This window comes from Anguilla rostrata, chromosome 7 (genome assembly GCF_018555375.3).
Source record: "Anguilla rostrata isolate EN2019 chromosome 7, ASM1855537v3, whole genome shotgun sequence".
Taxonomy (NCBI): domain Eukaryota; kingdom Metazoa; phylum Chordata; class Actinopteri; order Anguilliformes; family Anguillidae; genus Anguilla; species Anguilla rostrata.
In genome coordinates this window covers 13,128,623-13,146,571 of record NC_057939.1, presented here as the reverse complement: position 1 = coordinate 13,146,571, position 17,949 = coordinate 13,128,623, and the positions used below count along the sequence as shown (strand labels likewise).

Here is a 17,949-nt window from a genome sequence, read left to right as displayed (position 1 = left end):
TGTTAGCACTCATAGTGCTTCACATTAATGACACTGTGTGTCCTTGTTCATCTATTGAGCACAAAAAGAGGACATCATTTATAGATTAAGATGTAATGTTAAGACTTTAAGGTAGGTTTTGCATCCGGGCCATGCCAGTGAGGATTGTGCAGCAATGCCGGACACAAGTGGCTCTAGCATCTTCCAGGGATGCCAGCGTTTCAGCTGGCCGGGAGGACAGCATTTTATCATGAACCAGCGACACTCGCAGTTGATTGAGACCCCTCAAACTCACCCGTTGTACTAAACGTTCAGTGTTTTCCGCAGACTCAGGTCTGCATGTGCCCTGCTTGCTGACTGCAGTGCGATAAGAATCGGCAATGACTTCACGTGTGTAGTGAACACAATTATAGTCGGAAGCAAATAAGTTAAAACAACAATTTATTGTACATATAAAAAGAGACTTTCATAAATTGTCTATCCCTATTTATAGTTCATACATTGATGAGCAGTGTAGTAAGCTCTATGTACCAGTAGGACACAGCTTACATTTTCCACTCACTCTTTCATTCCTCTGATTCATTTTTAGGTTCAGACTATGAACATTCCTTGAAAATATAATTAAAAGGATTCAATATTCCTGCATTCCATGTACAACCACAGGTACTGAAAACCATTTGATAATGTGCATTTAACAACTGACATAGTGGTAGTATTTTGTCAAGACTTGTGCTGTTGAACTTTTGCTATTTCATGCTGTTGATCCTCTTTCAGTTATTCCTCTCTGAATTGATGTGTTAGGGCAAGCGTAATTTCACAGTCCTAATTTAAAGGGGCTGAAATGCTAGCAGTGATACCACTGGCATACAGTGGATCTCTATGTGGATGAGTTAACACTGAACCCCATTATAATTTGGAGGGAAAAGTCCTGGAGATCAATCTTGTGTGATGTCATAAAGTGCAAGGGTTTGAATACTGCAAGGCACAAGCTCGAAGAATCCTCTTAAAGTACAATCAGAAAACGACACAAATAAAGAACTATACACTTTCACAGATAATAAAAACCATAATTTCCTTCATTATAATACAGTAACAAGTAAAACCTTGTCTAATGTTTACATTAAACTGATAATATATATAATGGACATCTGAATTTTACCCATGGAGTACAAAACAAAACAACAAATGTTGTATGTACAAAGAAAAACAAATATACAAGTATTCAAATTTACAGGTCCTAAACCATAAATCCTTACTCATACTTCTCTATTTGAACAAATGTACACAAATATAATATTAATAATAATAATAATAATAATAATAATAATAATAATAATAATAATAAAACCACTGTTGAGAAATGAAACAGTAACACTGAAATAACCAATTTCTAGCAACTGGGGCCCTAACAAATTAACTAACAAATGTAAACCAAGTCTTGAGACCGGTTCATTTGGCTCTGTGTTTGCTGTGAACATGTCATTGAACTGTAGCTAATAACCCTGTAGCTAATTAGACATAAGTATTCAAAATACACTTCTAAACCATATAATATGAACAGCAAATTAGAGCTGTACAATCGGCTCACAACAGTCCATCTTTGTGCAGACAGGGGAGTTTGTGATTTTCATAAAAATAAAAATGCTGAAAAAATTAAAATAGCTACGCATGGATGTCATGGGGTCAGAGTTTTCCTGTTTGACAGAGTCGATACAGCGTTTTTGATGTAGAATGAATATGACCAGTCTCTTACAATTCAAACTTCCATCCCAATATAGAACTTCTCTACTGCTACCACTAGAGGGCAGAGGTTCCCTCCTACAAATCAAAAGAGCATGTGTGAAAAGCATGCACATGTAGGCTACAGCTTCAAATGCTGTTTTCTGATTGGTTACAATCAGATATTTACTATTTAAAAGCATGTATAAATAGATATTTTTTCAATATATAGATTATACAAAAACTGTCAAAAGCTTTATCAGCAGACAGTGACAGACATTGTTGTCTTGCGCTCCTACTCTAAGAAGTCATTTTAACCTCTCTCCATAACTCTCTCTCTCTCTCTCTCTATATATATATATATATATATAGATATATATATGTGTGTGTGTGTGTGTGTGTGTGTGTGTGTGTGTTCTAGAGAAAAATATAAGCAGTGTTCACACTTTTTTACATGACTGCCAGCAGATCAGATTTAGACCAAAACTACTTAATACAAAATCAATATAAACTGAAATGCAACAGGAGACAGAAAATATGTGAGTGATTTCTGCTGTGTTATCACGTTAGAATCCGCCAGCCAACTCCCTGCAGTAAACTTAATCATGTCTGCTGCAGAGTTTCATTGGTTTAATCTCTCCTTGATAAAAATAAACCCAAATCGGATGGCCAAACCGCACAAAATATGAAGCCACTAAACCACGCCCCCCTGTGTGTTATTTCTGACCGCTGAGGGTGCTGTTCAGATTTCCCTGTGTGCCAGTGCTGCAGAGTGGCCACGCCCCCGGCTGTCACATGATGGGGGCCAGGCACTGAGCCTGCTCCTGGCCTGCCGCGTCGGTGCCCGTCTCCAGCTGGGGTTTGATGATGATGTGGACCGGCCTCTCCCCCCCGGCGTCTGGCTTCTCGCTAACGTCCCTGGCCCCGCCCTCCCGCGTCTCCTCCTCCGCGGACGCCCCGATTGGCCGCAGGCGTTCCGCAGCGGTGATCTTGCCCCCCTTCCCAGAATTCTCTCTCTTGGTCTTGTCAAGTCCGTCAGACACCGCCTTCTCGGCTGCATCGCAGAAAAAGAAGGTTTGGGTCATAACCACGTTGTGATGAACAGATATGGTGCCGCATGCCACATGACACAAAATGCAGTGGAGGAGGCGGCACTGCATCACATTAAAGTGAATGTGCAGACTTCTAACTGCAGAAAGAGGGCTTGGTTAGCGCAGTTTGAAAAAAACTGGGCGGAGTTAGGAATCCGGCCCGGCCCCTTACCTGTCCTGTTATTGGCCGCTTTGCGCACCGCGTGCTCGCTGTTGCTGTCCGTGCTGATCGAGTTCTCGCCCGGCTTCCTCACGGGACGGGTTTTGGGGCGGGCCTTGTAGAGCCGAAGATCCTGAATCCACTGGTGCTGCATGGCCTCATCGGGGGTCATGCGCTTGGCGGGGTCCCACCTGGACGGCGTAGAACACACAGGGGTTAGGGGTAGGAACAGGGGTCAGGGTCAGGGTCAGGGTCAGTGATGGGACAGCGGCGATGGCCACTCTCTCGGCTGGACGACACGTACGTGAGGCAGTGCTTGAGGAAGTCCAGAAACTGGGGGTCGCTTGTCTTTAACACGCTGGCCATGTCTTTGGAGTTGGGACGTCGTTTCCTCCCTTTGCTGTTTGTGATATTCCGAGGGTTGCCCTTGGAATCTGTTAAAATGATAAAAGCAATCAGTGAGTTGATGGCTACATTACAATAAACGCGTTTACGTCGACTCACAAGTCAAAAATTAACACATTGACCAGGGCTGCCCAACCCTGTTCCTGGAGATCTACCATCTTGTAGGTTTTCATTTCCACCCTAATTTTGCACGAATGATTCTACTAATTAGCAGCAAAAAGAACTCTGGCTGTGAAATGAGGTGTGTGTCAGTGAAATAGTAAAAACATGCAGGATGGTAAATCTCCAGTAACAGGGTTGTGGAGCCCTGACATAGACAATACTGCAGTAGCACCGTATCTTGACGAAGCTGCTAACTTAACAGCAAAAAAGCACTTTGGAAATGTTACTGTGCATGTACAAAGCACTCACCGAAAAACAGCCTCTTTCTTGACGCTGTCTGGATGAACTCATTTGGGGGCAATCCCAGCAGCTAAAACACAAAAAAACATAGGACAGCTCACATTATTACAGGACAGGCAGACTTCCAGGACAGGCAGACATTTTAAGTGACAGGACCAGCTGTGGGGAGGGGCTTCGGCCTACTCTCAGTACCTCCATTATGCAAGCGATCTGTTCCACCTCGCTCTCTCCTGGGAAGAGGGGGTAGCCCGTGTAGAGCTCAGCCAAGATGCAGCCCAGACTCCACATATCGATGGCCATGCTGTAGGGATGGCCCAGTATCACCTCTGGAGAGCGGTAGAAACGACTCTGGATGTAGGTGTACACTGCGAAAGGAGGGAATAAGAGAGAAAGGTACAGAGAATGGTAAAGAAAGAGAAAGATGTAAGAGAGAGAGAGAAAGAGAGAGAAAGACAATGTTAGGTCACACATACTGTAAGAGCAGGCTCTGGGGTGGTGCCCCTGTGTTCAAGCACATCTCAAATGTCCCACAGAGGAGAACACTCACCTCTCTGTTGCTCATAACAGCTGGACCCAAAGTCAACCACTTTGATGCTCCCTTGACCCTTTTGTGCCAGAAGGATGTTCTCCTTCAGAGGAAGAAAAAAATGAACACAAAATGAACATCTCCCTCACTTGGAAGTATATTACCATATTTTTGCACCTCTAGCCCTTACTCATAATTTTAGAGTAACAGTGATACTGCTTTGGGACTATTATCCGTAGTCCACAGAATGGGTAGGGAAGGTGGTGGTGACATTTCCATAGATTCTGACATGTCTGGCCAAAACTTAAGAGAGAGAATCACTGGTACAGCTTCTTTAGCACTGTGCCGGTTATTCTTTTTGTCCTGCATGACCGTGGTATAAAATTTTAATAGTGTATTAAAGTAAGTTGAAGAGGCGGGGTGCGGCCCGCACCGGTTTGAGGTCGCAGTGGATGATCTTCTCCCGGTGCAGCATCTGTAAGCACTTGAGCAGCGCGTGGGCGAAGCGGCGGATCAGTCCCACGCTGAACCCCTGGAAGTTGTTCTTCTTGATCAGCTCATACAGGTTCACTCTGCACAGACAGGGAGGAGCCGCACATTTAGCCCCAAAACCAAAAGGGGAGAGACAGGGTGACTCCTTCTCATTGACACGGGTGGTTCAATGACCGCCTTACCATTCATTGGGACAAAACTGGCGACTAATGGGAGAAACAATGGGAGAAGCGCCACACAAGAGGCTAAAATATATAGTAAAACACTATATATGTACAGTATATACCCTCGCGTCTTTTTTGAGTGCCATATTACACAAGTAGATGCAAACTGCACACTGTACAGACCGTAATTTGCGTATGCGGGAAAGCTGGAGGCCCGTAAAGGTGATGTTATGGAAAGAAGCTGTAAATCGCTTGTCATCTAGATGGCAGTAGCAGATAAATGTAGACCCCTAATTTTGTACATTCCATTCCCATACCTGCCTGCCCTGATCTTATCACTCAGATCCAAATGCTGACTGGGCATCTGGCACTGAAGATTCAATACATCTGACCCGGTGGGCTGCTTGGATTGCTCAAAGCCTGGCAGCTTGCCTCATCTTTAAGGACAGGTTTAAGAATCACATTTCCTCCATTTTACACAAAGAAGCTAGGCTACACAAATTGTTCACGATCAATGTCTTAGTTTTCAGGTTTCAGCATCCTACTGTTCCAACTCCAATTATTACATGAATAAATGCACACAGTATTAAGTGTTCTGTGCTAAACCAAATTAAAGACTTACTGATTAGTAACATATAAAGCTGTTTAGCATCGTAATGTATTGCATGTACAGGAACACACTTTATATCAGAGAATCCGTGGCATGGAGTGGCTTGGGCTCTCTGGAAAAAAATACCCAAACAGCTCTGCTCCTTGTAACTGAACCCTTTACGACAGTACCAGACTGGAAGAAGAGATAGGCCTCTAATCAAGGCATTAAGTAAGGGATTCAGTGTCTGTAACACTAGACAAGGTGGCAGTATCAGACGTCCTGTAAAGGTCAGTCAGCCAGTAGATGAGGTTGTTTCTCCTATCTGTTGGCACGATTAGACCTCCACCCCACTCCCTCATGCCTCCCCAAAGGCCTATAGGCTTGATCCAGAACATTCCCTTCCTTGACTGGGTTATACAACTTAAGGGCCATGTTTGACTTATATCAGCCCAGTTTTATTCCAGCTCCACACCTCTGTTGATGATTTTGCTGAGTCATGCCCATTCACAGACTCTTGCTCCAGATTTGTTCTCCTTTTTAAAATACATATTTTATCCATACTTTCCCAAAGCATGCTACCCATATAGCAGGCCAAAATTAGATGCGGGAGTCTGAGCAATGGCCATTAATCCTTGGGAAAGGTTTAAAAAGTTGGGTGGCTCATCCTGTAAAGGCAATGTTCTAATTCATGGATGAGCCCCATGGTCCGGGATCAAATCCTGACTGTGCCAGTGCTGGATGGTAGTCCTGCAGCTTAACTAGCCATACCCAGGGTTGGAAAAGGCTCATTTGGCTGAAATGCGCATCTCTTTGCTTTCTAGGTACCACAGCTGGTTGTTTGGGTGCCTACAGTCTGCTTGCTAAGGCTGTGAATGAAGTGTTTTCCTTTGACTCATGTCTGTGCAACCTTGGCTCGTGGGATGCAAGGTGCGAAGAAGTATCTGGAAACATCTGCACGATTTGGAGGAGAGCGTGTGCTTGTCCACATTCTCCTGCATTGGCCATAGAGATTGCAGGACAAGCGTGTGCGTCCATTTACGAATTTATGAATTTCAAATTGGGGAGAAAAGGGGGGAAAAGCAAAAAGTTGGTACCCCGCAAGCAGAATATTCATTTGAAATATTTCTGAAAGGCTGGTAATGTTAGAGAACCACAGCCAACAGCAAAAAGCTATTCTGAGGTTCCTGGTTTTACAGCACGCTCTTATTTCACAAGGGCACTGCAGTTGCATTTGACCTCCACCAATGTTCCAGATAAGCTAAACGGCGCTCACCCCAGGAGCTCGAAGGAGATACAGAGGTGGTTTCGGAAGTAGAAGTGCTCCTTCATGTGGATAACGTTGTGGCAGTTGTCTCGGTCCTTCCTCCTGATCGCATCCAGGATTTTCAGCTCCACAAGCGCTTGGTGGTGAAACCTGCACCCACGTGCAAAGCAACAGCAAGAGTCAGGCCACATGCACACTCAACTCAAGGACCAGGGGCCATGCTGTCTTTACATTTAAAAAATTGATAAAAAGCAACAATCTATACTACAGGACTGTCTTATTGTCTACAACTGACAAGCCAAAGAGTCAGTGGAATGTTACCAATGTTGGCAATGTCTAGACAATGTTTTAATTGGTTGCCAGGCTGTGGCTCACAGGACAAACATTTTGCAAACACCTGAAATGTCCAGTTTAAAAACCATCTCTGATAATGCATTCAGAGGTCTTCAGTTTTCAGTGGCTTTTTTTGTGCGCTGACATTCCGTGTAGCCGCCCTCTGTTTTGTCACGAAAAACCGAACAAGGACAGGTTTGAATGCCCTAGATATGCAATAACACCTCTCACTGAGGTGCAGAGTGGAGAGTGGAGAGGCTCAAACAGGCTTATGCTTCTAGTGTCGCACTTTGTATTCTGAATTATTCACGAGCTTTAAGGCTGGAGGCATCAGAGTCAATCAGAGAGCAAAAGAGCCTGAAAGCAACAGATCACCTGAGGATAGGTGAAGGGACAGCCAGATGCACAGACACACAAGCACACACACACACACTCATACATGCACGTACACACACCCACGCCCTCGCACACACACACACGCACTTACACACGCACACACAAACACACACACACGCATGTTGCTTTTAGCACTGATCACAGTGACCCAACAGTGTCCACAGGAATACATTTGTAAGGCGATCAATCTTGTGGGTGACCTTCCAAGCACACGCCCCAGAGGGTGTGAGTTGCAATTTGGCATCAGCATTTAAAAAAAAATCAACAAGAGCAGAGCAGAGAAATGGCATGAATGCTGATATCACAAAGTGATGAGGGCTCACAGCATGGTCCCACACTCCAAATCAGTGATGTGCCACTCAACAACCTCAGCTATTATTGCAATTATCACATCATTTATTATTATTCATATTATCTATGAGCCACTGCACTGTTCCTGATGCTGAGTAACCATAATACTAAAAAGACGTTTGAATGTAATTGAACATGACAATATGCAACCCCACGGACCACCAAGCTATTATGTTACACTAGGTCAATATGATAATCTTGTCTCCACATTTCAAGCTTAAAGTTGCATCTAATTCTAAAGAAACAGTCTGTTATGTTATCTAGGATAGAGTGGAATTGAATGATTCAAAATGGGCAGAGAACCCCCCCCTCATCACCTTTTCTTGTTGCGAATGACCTTTATGGCCACCAGCTCATTGGTCTTGTGATCCAGACATTTCAGGACTTGTCCAAATGATCCTTTTCCAATCACCTCTAGCACCTCAAAGCGATAGCCAATGTGGTCGTGCAGGACCTAGACAATCAGAGAAATCCATCAGGGTTCCCACAAATAATGTTTGTGTTACGAAATAAGTGTCGCCATATTGTGGGGAAAGGAACACAACTGGAAGGGTACTACAATTTGAATATGAAATGAGCTACATTGTGGCTTGGGCATTGGTCTACTTGTTGTAGCCAATAGCAGCTTGCGTGACAGTTGAATTGTGTGTTGTCTTGTGCAGCGCTGTGTCGTGCTGTTCGTTTCAATTGTTGCACTGTGGGGCTGTTATGAACTCAGAGAGTTCCCCGGGTGGCGAAGTCAAGCCATATGAATAAACAATGGCCACCCCAGTGGCACTGGGGAACGTCCCTAAAAAAGAGCCTTCATGAAGAATGGAATCAGATCAACACTGACTCCATTCAGACAACATAGTAGCAGCGCAAGACCTTCTGACCCAGTTTAGTGTCCAAATGGTTATTGTGTGGTGCCAGAGAGGGGGCGGTTAGTAGGTCAAAGAATTGGGTTACTGTGTCAAATCTTTTTTTTAAATTACAGTAAAACAATTATCATAGTCAGGGACTGAACACAACAGAAATACCAATCAGAAACTATTGGGGCATAAAACAACAGAAACCCAATCAGCCATCATTTGTTTCCCCCTGTATGAATACAACCTTGATGTAGCTGCCATGCTCGTCGTCATAGCCACAGTTCTGGGGAGTCCCCTGGGTTCCCTCGATCTTCTTAGAGTCCAGGCCCAGGTACCAGATCTCAGAGTAATCCATGATCTCCTCCTGCTCGAACTCGGTCAGCCGCTCCTGGAAATTCTGCAGAACCTCTGTGCGGGAGGTGAGGGGGTGGTTAGATATCAGCGGGCATCTCCCTACTGCACATACACACACCCACACACAGGAATGTACACGCACACACAGGTATGTACACGCATGCACACACACACACACACAGATAAATATATAAACTGTATATTGTATATATATGTAAGTGCCAGTTTAGCAAAATACATTTTGCACTCTACCTGTGGGTGACATGGGCAGCCTCAGACCCTCAAAGGATTTCTCCTTCTCCAGCTTGTTGGAGAGGCTCTTAGTGCTATTGGATTCAGACAGGTTCTCCGTGGAGGTGCTGAACCGTGTGTGGAACTGAGAGACCCTCGGCCTCTCCTCCTGTCAATCAGAAAGGGTGAGGAGGTCAACCATCGTGTCACTTCCTCTCTCAAGGTCCATCCTTCTGATGTTACATCACAACATCGTTCCCAGCAGTCTGACACAGAAGCAACACTGAATCAAGAAATCAGCTGAATGTCATGTCTTGGATTGAAAATTTTAGAAATAATTAGTTTATTCAAGGATCGTTAAAAAAAAACCTTTGTAACCATGGCAATTCTGCTTGTCTTTTTTCTAAATGCCTATTTAAAGTCAGATACAGGGTGGCTGCAAATATAGAAATAATTGGGCAGACAGCTCAAAATTAGATGTGAAAAAGGAAAAATGGTGCCACCTGCTGCGTTTGGTGGCTGTTCTGTGTCCCCTTGTTGGTGATGTGGGGCAGGATGCTGTCGGACTGGTGCTGGCCCTTGGCATTGCTGACCACCACCTGCTTGACGGGCGCTTCCAGCTGGGGAAGCGTGCCTACGCCTGTGCCAAACTTCTAGATGCACAGAAGACGAAGAGAACAAGCGGGTTTGAGAAAACCACAGCGGGTGACAGATCTGTCAAGTCTGCATTAGATCCATCTCCCCCTCCCCATCCTTGCAGCACTGTGGCTAAGGTTGCCAGTACTCTCACCTACCCTGCCCATTCGCCACCACCACCACCCCCCGCTGCAGGTGGAATTACCCGGTAGGGTGAGAGTGAAGAGGAGACAAAGCCAGGAGGTCTGGGCTTGACAAAAGCTGTCACTGGCGCTTCACTCGCAGGGCTGAACCTGAGCACCTCTCCTCCCTGCAGAGCCCCACGCACACACCAGCCATGCACCGGTGGGGAAGGGCTCCGCACAGCCACAAGCAAAGGCCGAAGCGCAGCTCCAGGTCTGTCCTTGCATTCCTATCGATTTTGGCCCGCACACTACTGCTACCATGCCGAAATGGGGATCCTATTTATAGGAGCCGGTATTTTAATAGCCGGCCCTCGAGCCACTGCAGTATCTGCCGCCTCGGTGATCAGGCCTGGAGACTACAGCTAAATATAGCTACGCGGTGCTCTGTATGACAAGAAATACGTACTGTACCATTCCTCACACACAGTGCACACTGCGATGCCAAAGCTTGGAAATGTCCTTCTCTGTGGCATGCTGAAACCAGCCCTGCGATCTGCGACAGTGAGTGAATGAGCTGCCCTTAGCACTGCCCTCAGGAGGAGACTGTTTTCATTATAACTTAAAGGTTTACTGTATTTTGACATGCCTGTGGGGATCGCCTTCAGTTTGTGACACCAACAAACAGAGGGTCTTCCCAGTCACTCAACTTCCCAGGCAACTTAGTAATGCCATTAAATATTAATGCTCCCTCTCACACTGGGGGTGGGGGGATTCACCTGCTGTAAGGAGCTCCAGGTACTTATGGCCCCCCCTCAAACCATCTGATCTAACATCAGTTAGTCCAACCTTAGTCCTAACCCAGATCACTTAATGACAAGATAGCTGGCCTAGGTTCAGCATTCGCTGGTAAATTCTGTAACTGAACTATTGTAGCAGTGTTAGGAGAGAGAAACTTTGTGACAACTGAAATGAGAGGAACTACAATGTGTTGGAATGTCCATTTGAACCAACCATAGTACTTTATTCAGAATATGTGAGTCCTTTGATTTGTTCCACACGAGTTAGTGACTGACAGAACAATGCATTGCCACCCATTACTCTCGTCCTTGAGAACTCATTTTCCCATCAGAACCTTGTGGTGGTGTCCATGGAGATTGGGTGGGAGATGTGAGTCACCTGCTGATAGGGCCTGCTGGATCCCAGCCTGTTGCCATCAGTTGGAAATCTCTGAGGGTGGGGGAAGACATCAGGTCTCGTTGACTGTGTTGGGGGGGGAGGGGGGTGGGGGTGGAAAGAAAGAAAATGTTGTTTAACAAAGAGAGGAAAAGAACACAAATGATCCACCCACAGCATTTCAAGCAATTACGGGCTCATCAGGTGACCTTATCCAGTGATTGTGGTAGAAGAATGGAGGCAAATAAAATGGATACTACACACACCCGTCAGCCCTACACATAGTGTTGTGAGACTAACACTGCAGTATTCAGCATATGTATCACAAGCCCAGTTACAGCAGCCAGTAAGTACTGTAATGCTGTAATTGACCGGAGTCCACAGCAGAAGTCTCGCTGTTAGTGGAGCAGGGTCTCACAGATGCTAGCCCGTGGCGGCAGAGGAGGCTAATTGTCCCTGTTAGCCACAGCAGCACATGTGTTCTTAAAACAGGGCTTCCCTTGTAAGGCCCCACAGTAACAATGGCCTCCTCACTCCTCACTCGCTTCATTTTTCCGGCACCAGCGACAGGACGCCTTGTCCTGGTCTCACAACCCCCACCTCTCCCAGGGTGTCTGGCTGGCAGTGAGAGCTCAAGTCAATCGGGTTGGCTGAGGTCTGACTTGGGCAGTGTGTGGCTGTACTTTTCATGAATTGCCCTGCAGGGTGTGCGTCTTTGTGTATGAATGAGCTAAGAGGCAGCAAGGGGCAGAGCTAAGGGGTCTGAGATGGTGGAAGTGAAAGGTTATAACCAAAACGGGGACACCCCACGCTCAGTATCACGCTAGGTCACCGGCACTTTTGCCACCTGAATAATCTTAGAACTCCCATTCAAATATTTACAACTGAAACATTCTTTGTAACTCAACCTGAGTGGGCCCCAGGCGGGACTCTGGGAGGTAGCGTGCCATGCCGGTCGCTGTGGCAACACACGGGCCGGTAAAGGTGCGGTGCCGCACGTGACAGACAGTCAGGCAGGCAATCTGGACCCCAGGTGAAGCCTGGTTACGCTGGACAAATGCCAGCCGACAAGTGTGCGCTGAATTATTTTGTTTTCACGATAACTTAAATCTAGTCTAGTCTGATTCTGATTAAATGAGGTGCTTATACTTTCGATTAAAATCAGAATTAGAATAATTTTAATCGTTTACATAGATTATAAGTCAATTTGCTGCCGAAATCACCACAATCACTTTTGTCATCACTAAATTCATGTTTTAGTCACCTTTTATTCAGATACCCCAAATTCACTGAATCATTAAAATGAATGAACAGAGACACAAATTCAGTCCAGACCTCCAATAACAAGTATAGGCTGGATAATCAAAGAGTGTTGTGCTGCAGAGATGGTTACGTTTGTTTTAACAGTGCAGTTCAGGTCCCAGTGTCCCCCCAGCATGCCAGCTTGTGGTCTGGGATAAAGGGCATTGATAGGGTTGGGGACAGCTGCAGATCAATTGTGTTTAAAGTGGGTCAGTGGAACAATGAGGACTGGAGCAGAGTCACACTTCCACCTGTATACTGAGAGGCATGGAGGAATGTGTTACTGTATCCCCCCCACCCCGCCCCACCCCACCCAACACACACATACACACACACGCACACACACACACACACGCATGCATACACAACACACACACACACACACACACACACACACCGCAGAGACAAATCAGGTGTTTCAATACTCAGGTTCAAAATGTTGTACCACTCCTGGGACATTTTTATCAGACGGCAATGTATTCGAATGGTGTGAGCAGTCCAAATCCTATTTGCTGTACAAAATACAGTATGTGATATTTCTCCACAATAACGAGTGACGCCTCAATAGAAGGAGATGTTCAACACTGACTCTCCAAGACTATCCTCTTTATCCTCAATCAATGTTAGGAAAATCATTTTTATTTTTTTAACCACAAACATTTTTAAGATACTCTAAAGAAGATCAGATTATCTGTGTTTGTCAACATCTATGTTCTTCAAAATAAATTATAAATTTGGATAGACATCATCATCCTGGCCCCAGTGAGATGTAAAGTTTCATTTTTAAGCTTTTGCGCAGATTATTCCGTGTCAACGAAAGTCCTGGGAAAGCATATGGCAGCATTCTCCTCTTTACTGGAGTCCGCTGTTTTCTGTCGACGTCATCCCCAAATCTTTTTATTGAGGAATACAAAGCCATGCTGTTCATACCAGGTCACACAGACAATTAAACTTCACGCTGAAAGTATGATGACTGCAGTCTCTGACATTCATGTTCAGTTGAACATATGTTTCCTGTCTACAGTAAAGCATACATCTCATCCATGTTTCTAAGAACAACCAATGGAAGTGCACAGAAAAGTACAAACAACTAATCACATGATAGTAATGCAAAGGCCAGTGCAGGATTTAGAATTTACAGTGCAATTGTTGGACACACATTATTCTATTCTATTCTATTCTATTCTATACAATAGAATAGAATAGAATAGAATAGAATAGAATACATTTTCCCTGGGGGAACTTCAGGACAATTATTATTATATGGCAATAAATATTTCTATTAACAGAAACGCGAGCTTGGTTCTTCAGCGCAACTCCAGAATTAAAAACACAACAGAACAGAAGGCCAAACTACATAATGGTCGGAAATATTCCTAAGGCATGAGTAAGATTTAATGAAACATAGGATAGTAATAGATGAGACATTCATTTTCTGATCACTAAAACTGCTTAACAAAGCCCTGATGTAATTTCAGTATCGGTTATCCACACAGTAAAATGTTAAAATCCCTATTGAACTCATACGTACTTTGATAGTGTTGAATTAACACTGGACATTTTACTGTATGGAGTATAGTTAACCGCGACCATGAATCTTACATGGTTTTGCAAAAAAAAAAAATAATAATAATAATAAACAGTATATGCATGTTTAAATGTAGCATATAGCATAAGAAACGACTGAAAGCGAAGAAATTCAAAGACTGATTTTACAATTGAGACAGAGTAATAATATTATTTACAAACGTGGATTTACCGTGCATTATACGCCGTCCAGTACTAAACAGGCATGGTCTTCAGTTCAAGTTTGCATTTGACAATATGTAGGCTAGTCGGGTCATCGCTTCAGAAGAAACACGTGTTAAACAGTCAGAATGTTGTCTGTTATACAATGCAGACTGTGTTAAAACAAGTTAACAATAACACAACTGAAAAGAAGGATAAAATAAGGAAAATAAAGAAGGAAAATAAAATAGCACACTGCCATGTTTTGTCAACGACAAATCAAGATTTTAAGCCGTCATGCTGCTGCAAACAATGTGGATATAATTTTGGTCTCACCTTTGTATTAATTTCAGGAAACATGTCGTTATGATATCGGTGCTCTCTTTACCATTCCAGTGTCAATATGCTGTACGCATTGTACGCGAAGTTCCACTACTACGAAATCCAGGTGAACGCTCTGCTCGAGCGCATCACAAGAGACTCCTCCGACAGCGTGGGCTTCGTGTTCTGCCTTCGGTCCTCTTCGCAAATCACTTAGGTGTCAGCAGAAGGTGTTCAACGGAAGAAGCTGCTGTTAGTTTGGGAAAACAAAACAGTCCAGCTTATCTGCGGCTCAAGACAGCGCTGCACTCGTTGCTGCAATTCTGGGCTATAGGTTCAGAAAAACTGTCGTCAGCAGGAGATTAAGTAGACGGGGCAAGCTGTTAGTGTATTCGCCTTGACGCGTAGGCTACGTATCCAGAGAAGCCACCTGTTTAGGTTTTCGCGTTTGACAGCTGGGACTCCCAATATAGATTTGTTTTGGTCCCGTCACCTATCGTCAACTGTAAACTGACGCTCCTAGGAAAATCCAAGAGCTCCAGCACCAACGCGCAAACATGTGATATGTGTGTACCATTGCCAACAAGCAGCAGGCTACCACCTACAATGGGTAGGCTCTAGGAATCGATCGTTGTTACTAGAATCAGCACACGGCACGTACTGTAAACCACGCTCTGTTATTCTGTCATTTCTTTCCTATACATATTATCATATGATCTTGGTGCGTTTGGTGGGTAAGAACGCTGCACGCATTTTGCAAGGCAGGGTTGGGTCAGTTTGGTAATTACACGTTACAATGTATGCAATTTGTTTATACAGTTGAAAATGTGTATACAAAAAAAAAAAAAAAAAGAATCTCGAACAGCAAGGTGCACCGGGAATTGCGAAATTCTGAGTCGAAATAATCGTGCATTTGATTGAAAAGGCAACAAGGACATGGTATCAGTGTACGTTGGGCGTGTATTTAAGTTTCTTTAGAGATTATAAATAATGCTAGAACGCTTATATTGCTCAATTAATTTATTTATTAATTAAACGCGGATTAATTTATACACTGTTCTAATTATCTCAGGAACCGAAAACATATGACCACACACACGAAAATAAATGCACAAAAGCATGGGAACACATTTCCCACCATTTGGACTTTAAGACTAAATTGAGGGTAATCGTTCTAAATGTTCACCATATCTTCCAACATTTATTTTTGCACGTGTATCCTTTGGGGGTTCAATGCTCCTGACAGCGGATATGCACTACCAGGCATGCTGAGGCAAAACAGACAATTCCGCAATTATTGGGCCCCTAGAGAAAAAGGACTTAATCTCTACACAATCACAACTATAACGAGAGGAAGCCAGAATACAAGCATGCTCTCTCTCTCTCTCTCTCACACACACACACACACACATGCAAACATGCACACATGTACACGCAATCACAAACAATGAAACGCAGACGCGCGCACATACGCTCGTATGTGATGAAAGGCCTGTTTCATGCTGCCCCGCTAACGTCAGCACAGATGAGTCATCTCTCAGAGGAACCACGCACTGGCAGTAAGAAAAGCTAGTGGGATAAATGGATAATATAATGTGATTATGAACATGAGGCGATGGTTATGTAACTCAGGAACATTCCAGGGGATGAACTGTCCCTAGGTAGTGTCCCTTCCGCACACCAAGACCCATGGAAGGCTGCCACACCATTTTAGAGAAGGCTTCACCTCTGCACACCTTTTTCACATTGTTTGATTTAAACTTTAGGGTGATGTGCAATACACCGAGTCTTTCCTCATTAATTCTAACTAGTCTGACATTTGAGAAATTTTCATAGTTTTTTTTAGTTTTAAGCAAACAAGCACACACAGATTGACATGTATAAACACAAAGTCACACACACACAAGAAGAGGCCAAACACTAAATGCTAAATTCAGTCACCCACAAATTCCCGATTCTGTGCTTTTTTGTTGTAAACTCCAAGACCAATATTTGTTTAAATTCTTTCCTCAAAGTTAAGAAGAAAAAAAAAACACCACACATTTTATATTGAGTAACCCCTTCTTCCTTAAGCACATTAACAGTGCACAGAGAAACCACAGAAGCTCACCACTGCTGTTTATGTACATCGTGTACACCACTGCTGCCATATATATATATATATATATATATATATATATATATATCAGTACTTCAAGGGGCCCTCCACCTATCGTGTGTCTCTCAGCAGATTTTCACAGACTGCCTTGTGATTTAGTACATGTAATGCAGTTCTGCCGCGCAGCTCTCTTCTCAACATTATCAATCAGCATGCAGGACAAGTGCAGAACAACAGTGCAATTCAACATCACACTGAAACTGGCTTCCCTCCCTTGTCCTGTCCAGAAGCATTGCATAGCAGTTTCCAAGGCAACTATTATGGAATATACTTTTACATTTCCTTTCAGTAAAAATTCAACCAGTTAGCCAGGAATATAATTCTTCAGTGTTATTTTGATATCAAAACTGAACAAACAACAGATCATTAAAAAATAATAAGGCTTCTAATATCTTGTGTATTCTAGTAGCCATGCCAGAGGTCTTATCTCGTAGGTTTTCATTAATGTTGCACTTAAAGCAAGCACCCTGCAAGTCTATATGCTCTGGTAAGCACTGCTGAAAGGCATTTGTCTTTCCACTATTATTTATAGCCTCACTTTTACAATGGCAACATAAAACAGCAGAGGAGCATTAGTGCTCATTCAATATGAGAGAGCTGGCTCACAATTCACACAATACTTCAAAGGCAGACAAGTTGTTGCTTCAGAACCTTATAAGCTTCCATATTTAATATCATATCAGATTCAACCCAAACTGAGGGACACAAAGAAGTTTAAACTGCAGTGTCCAGTGGGGGTAATGCATACTTGGCCTTGCCATTGTCCAGACAGGGAGGATTTCGGTTGGCAGGGTATTCCCTTCAACTCATTACACAATAGCATCTTCTGCTGTGCAAATCAGGTGCCGGCTATCTACCTGCTCCAGCTGCGCAGTCCACCAGCACAGTGACTATACACATCGGCTGCATCATTCAAGTGCAAACAAACTGTAAAACTGTTCTTACAGTAGCGTTGCAGATTCTGACACTTATTCTTCATCTGCAGATGAGTGACGTTCGTTCTGCTGCACATGACACTTATGTACAGTGCAAAATGAAGCGTTTGCAGGTACACAATGAAGAATGTGCTGTTAAGAGGGGAAATGAACGTTACCTGTGTTTGTAGCCCACAGGAAAAAGCCAAAGCACTGTGCATTAAGCTATACTGTATCTTGTCAGATACTTTGCATATACTGTACAAGCACCAAACATTCCTT

At 43.9% G+C, this 17,949-nt stretch overlaps 2 protein-coding genes across 4 annotated transcripts in view; one reads left to right on the top strand and one right to left on the bottom strand.

The window, feature by feature from the left end:
* LOC135258571 (adenosine deaminase 2-A-like) overlaps positions 1–17,949 on the top strand; it is a 230,085-nt gene that overhangs the window by 59,762 nt on the left and 152,374 nt on the right. The window lies entirely within an intron of this gene.
* dyrk4 (dual-specificity tyrosine-(Y)-phosphorylation regulated kinase 4) overlaps positions 404–17,949 on the bottom strand; it is a 34,171-nt gene continuing 16,625 nt past the window's right edge. For 2 of the 3 annotated variants that reach the window (XM_064342897.1, XM_064342898.1), the window contains 13 exons: positions 11,248–11,331; positions 9,814–9,963; positions 9,332–9,479; positions 8,970–9,133; positions 8,192–8,328; positions 6,804–6,944; positions 4,716–4,854; positions 4,304–4,385; positions 3,949–4,121; positions 3,766–3,826; positions 3,254–3,383; positions 2,962–3,140; positions 404–2,752 (listed from right to left, as the gene is read on the bottom strand). In XM_064342897.1, the coding sequence (XP_064198967.1) occupies positions 2,490–2,752; positions 2,962–3,140; positions 3,254–3,383; positions 3,766–3,826; positions 3,949–4,121; positions 4,304–4,385; positions 4,716–4,854; positions 6,804–6,944; positions 8,192–8,328; positions 8,970–9,133; positions 9,332–9,479; positions 9,814–9,963; positions 11,248–11,331 (1,851 nt within the window). In that variant the 3' untranslated portion in view covers positions 404–2,489. Of the gene's footprint in view, positions 2,753–2,961; positions 3,141–3,253; positions 3,384–3,765; positions 3,827–3,948; positions 4,122–4,303; positions 4,386–4,715; positions 4,855–6,803; positions 6,945–8,191; positions 8,329–8,969; positions 9,134–9,331; positions 9,480–9,813; positions 9,964–11,247; positions 11,332–14,610; positions 15,175–17,949 lie in introns of those variants that run through there. The other variant, XM_064342899.1, reaches the window with a different exon arrangement.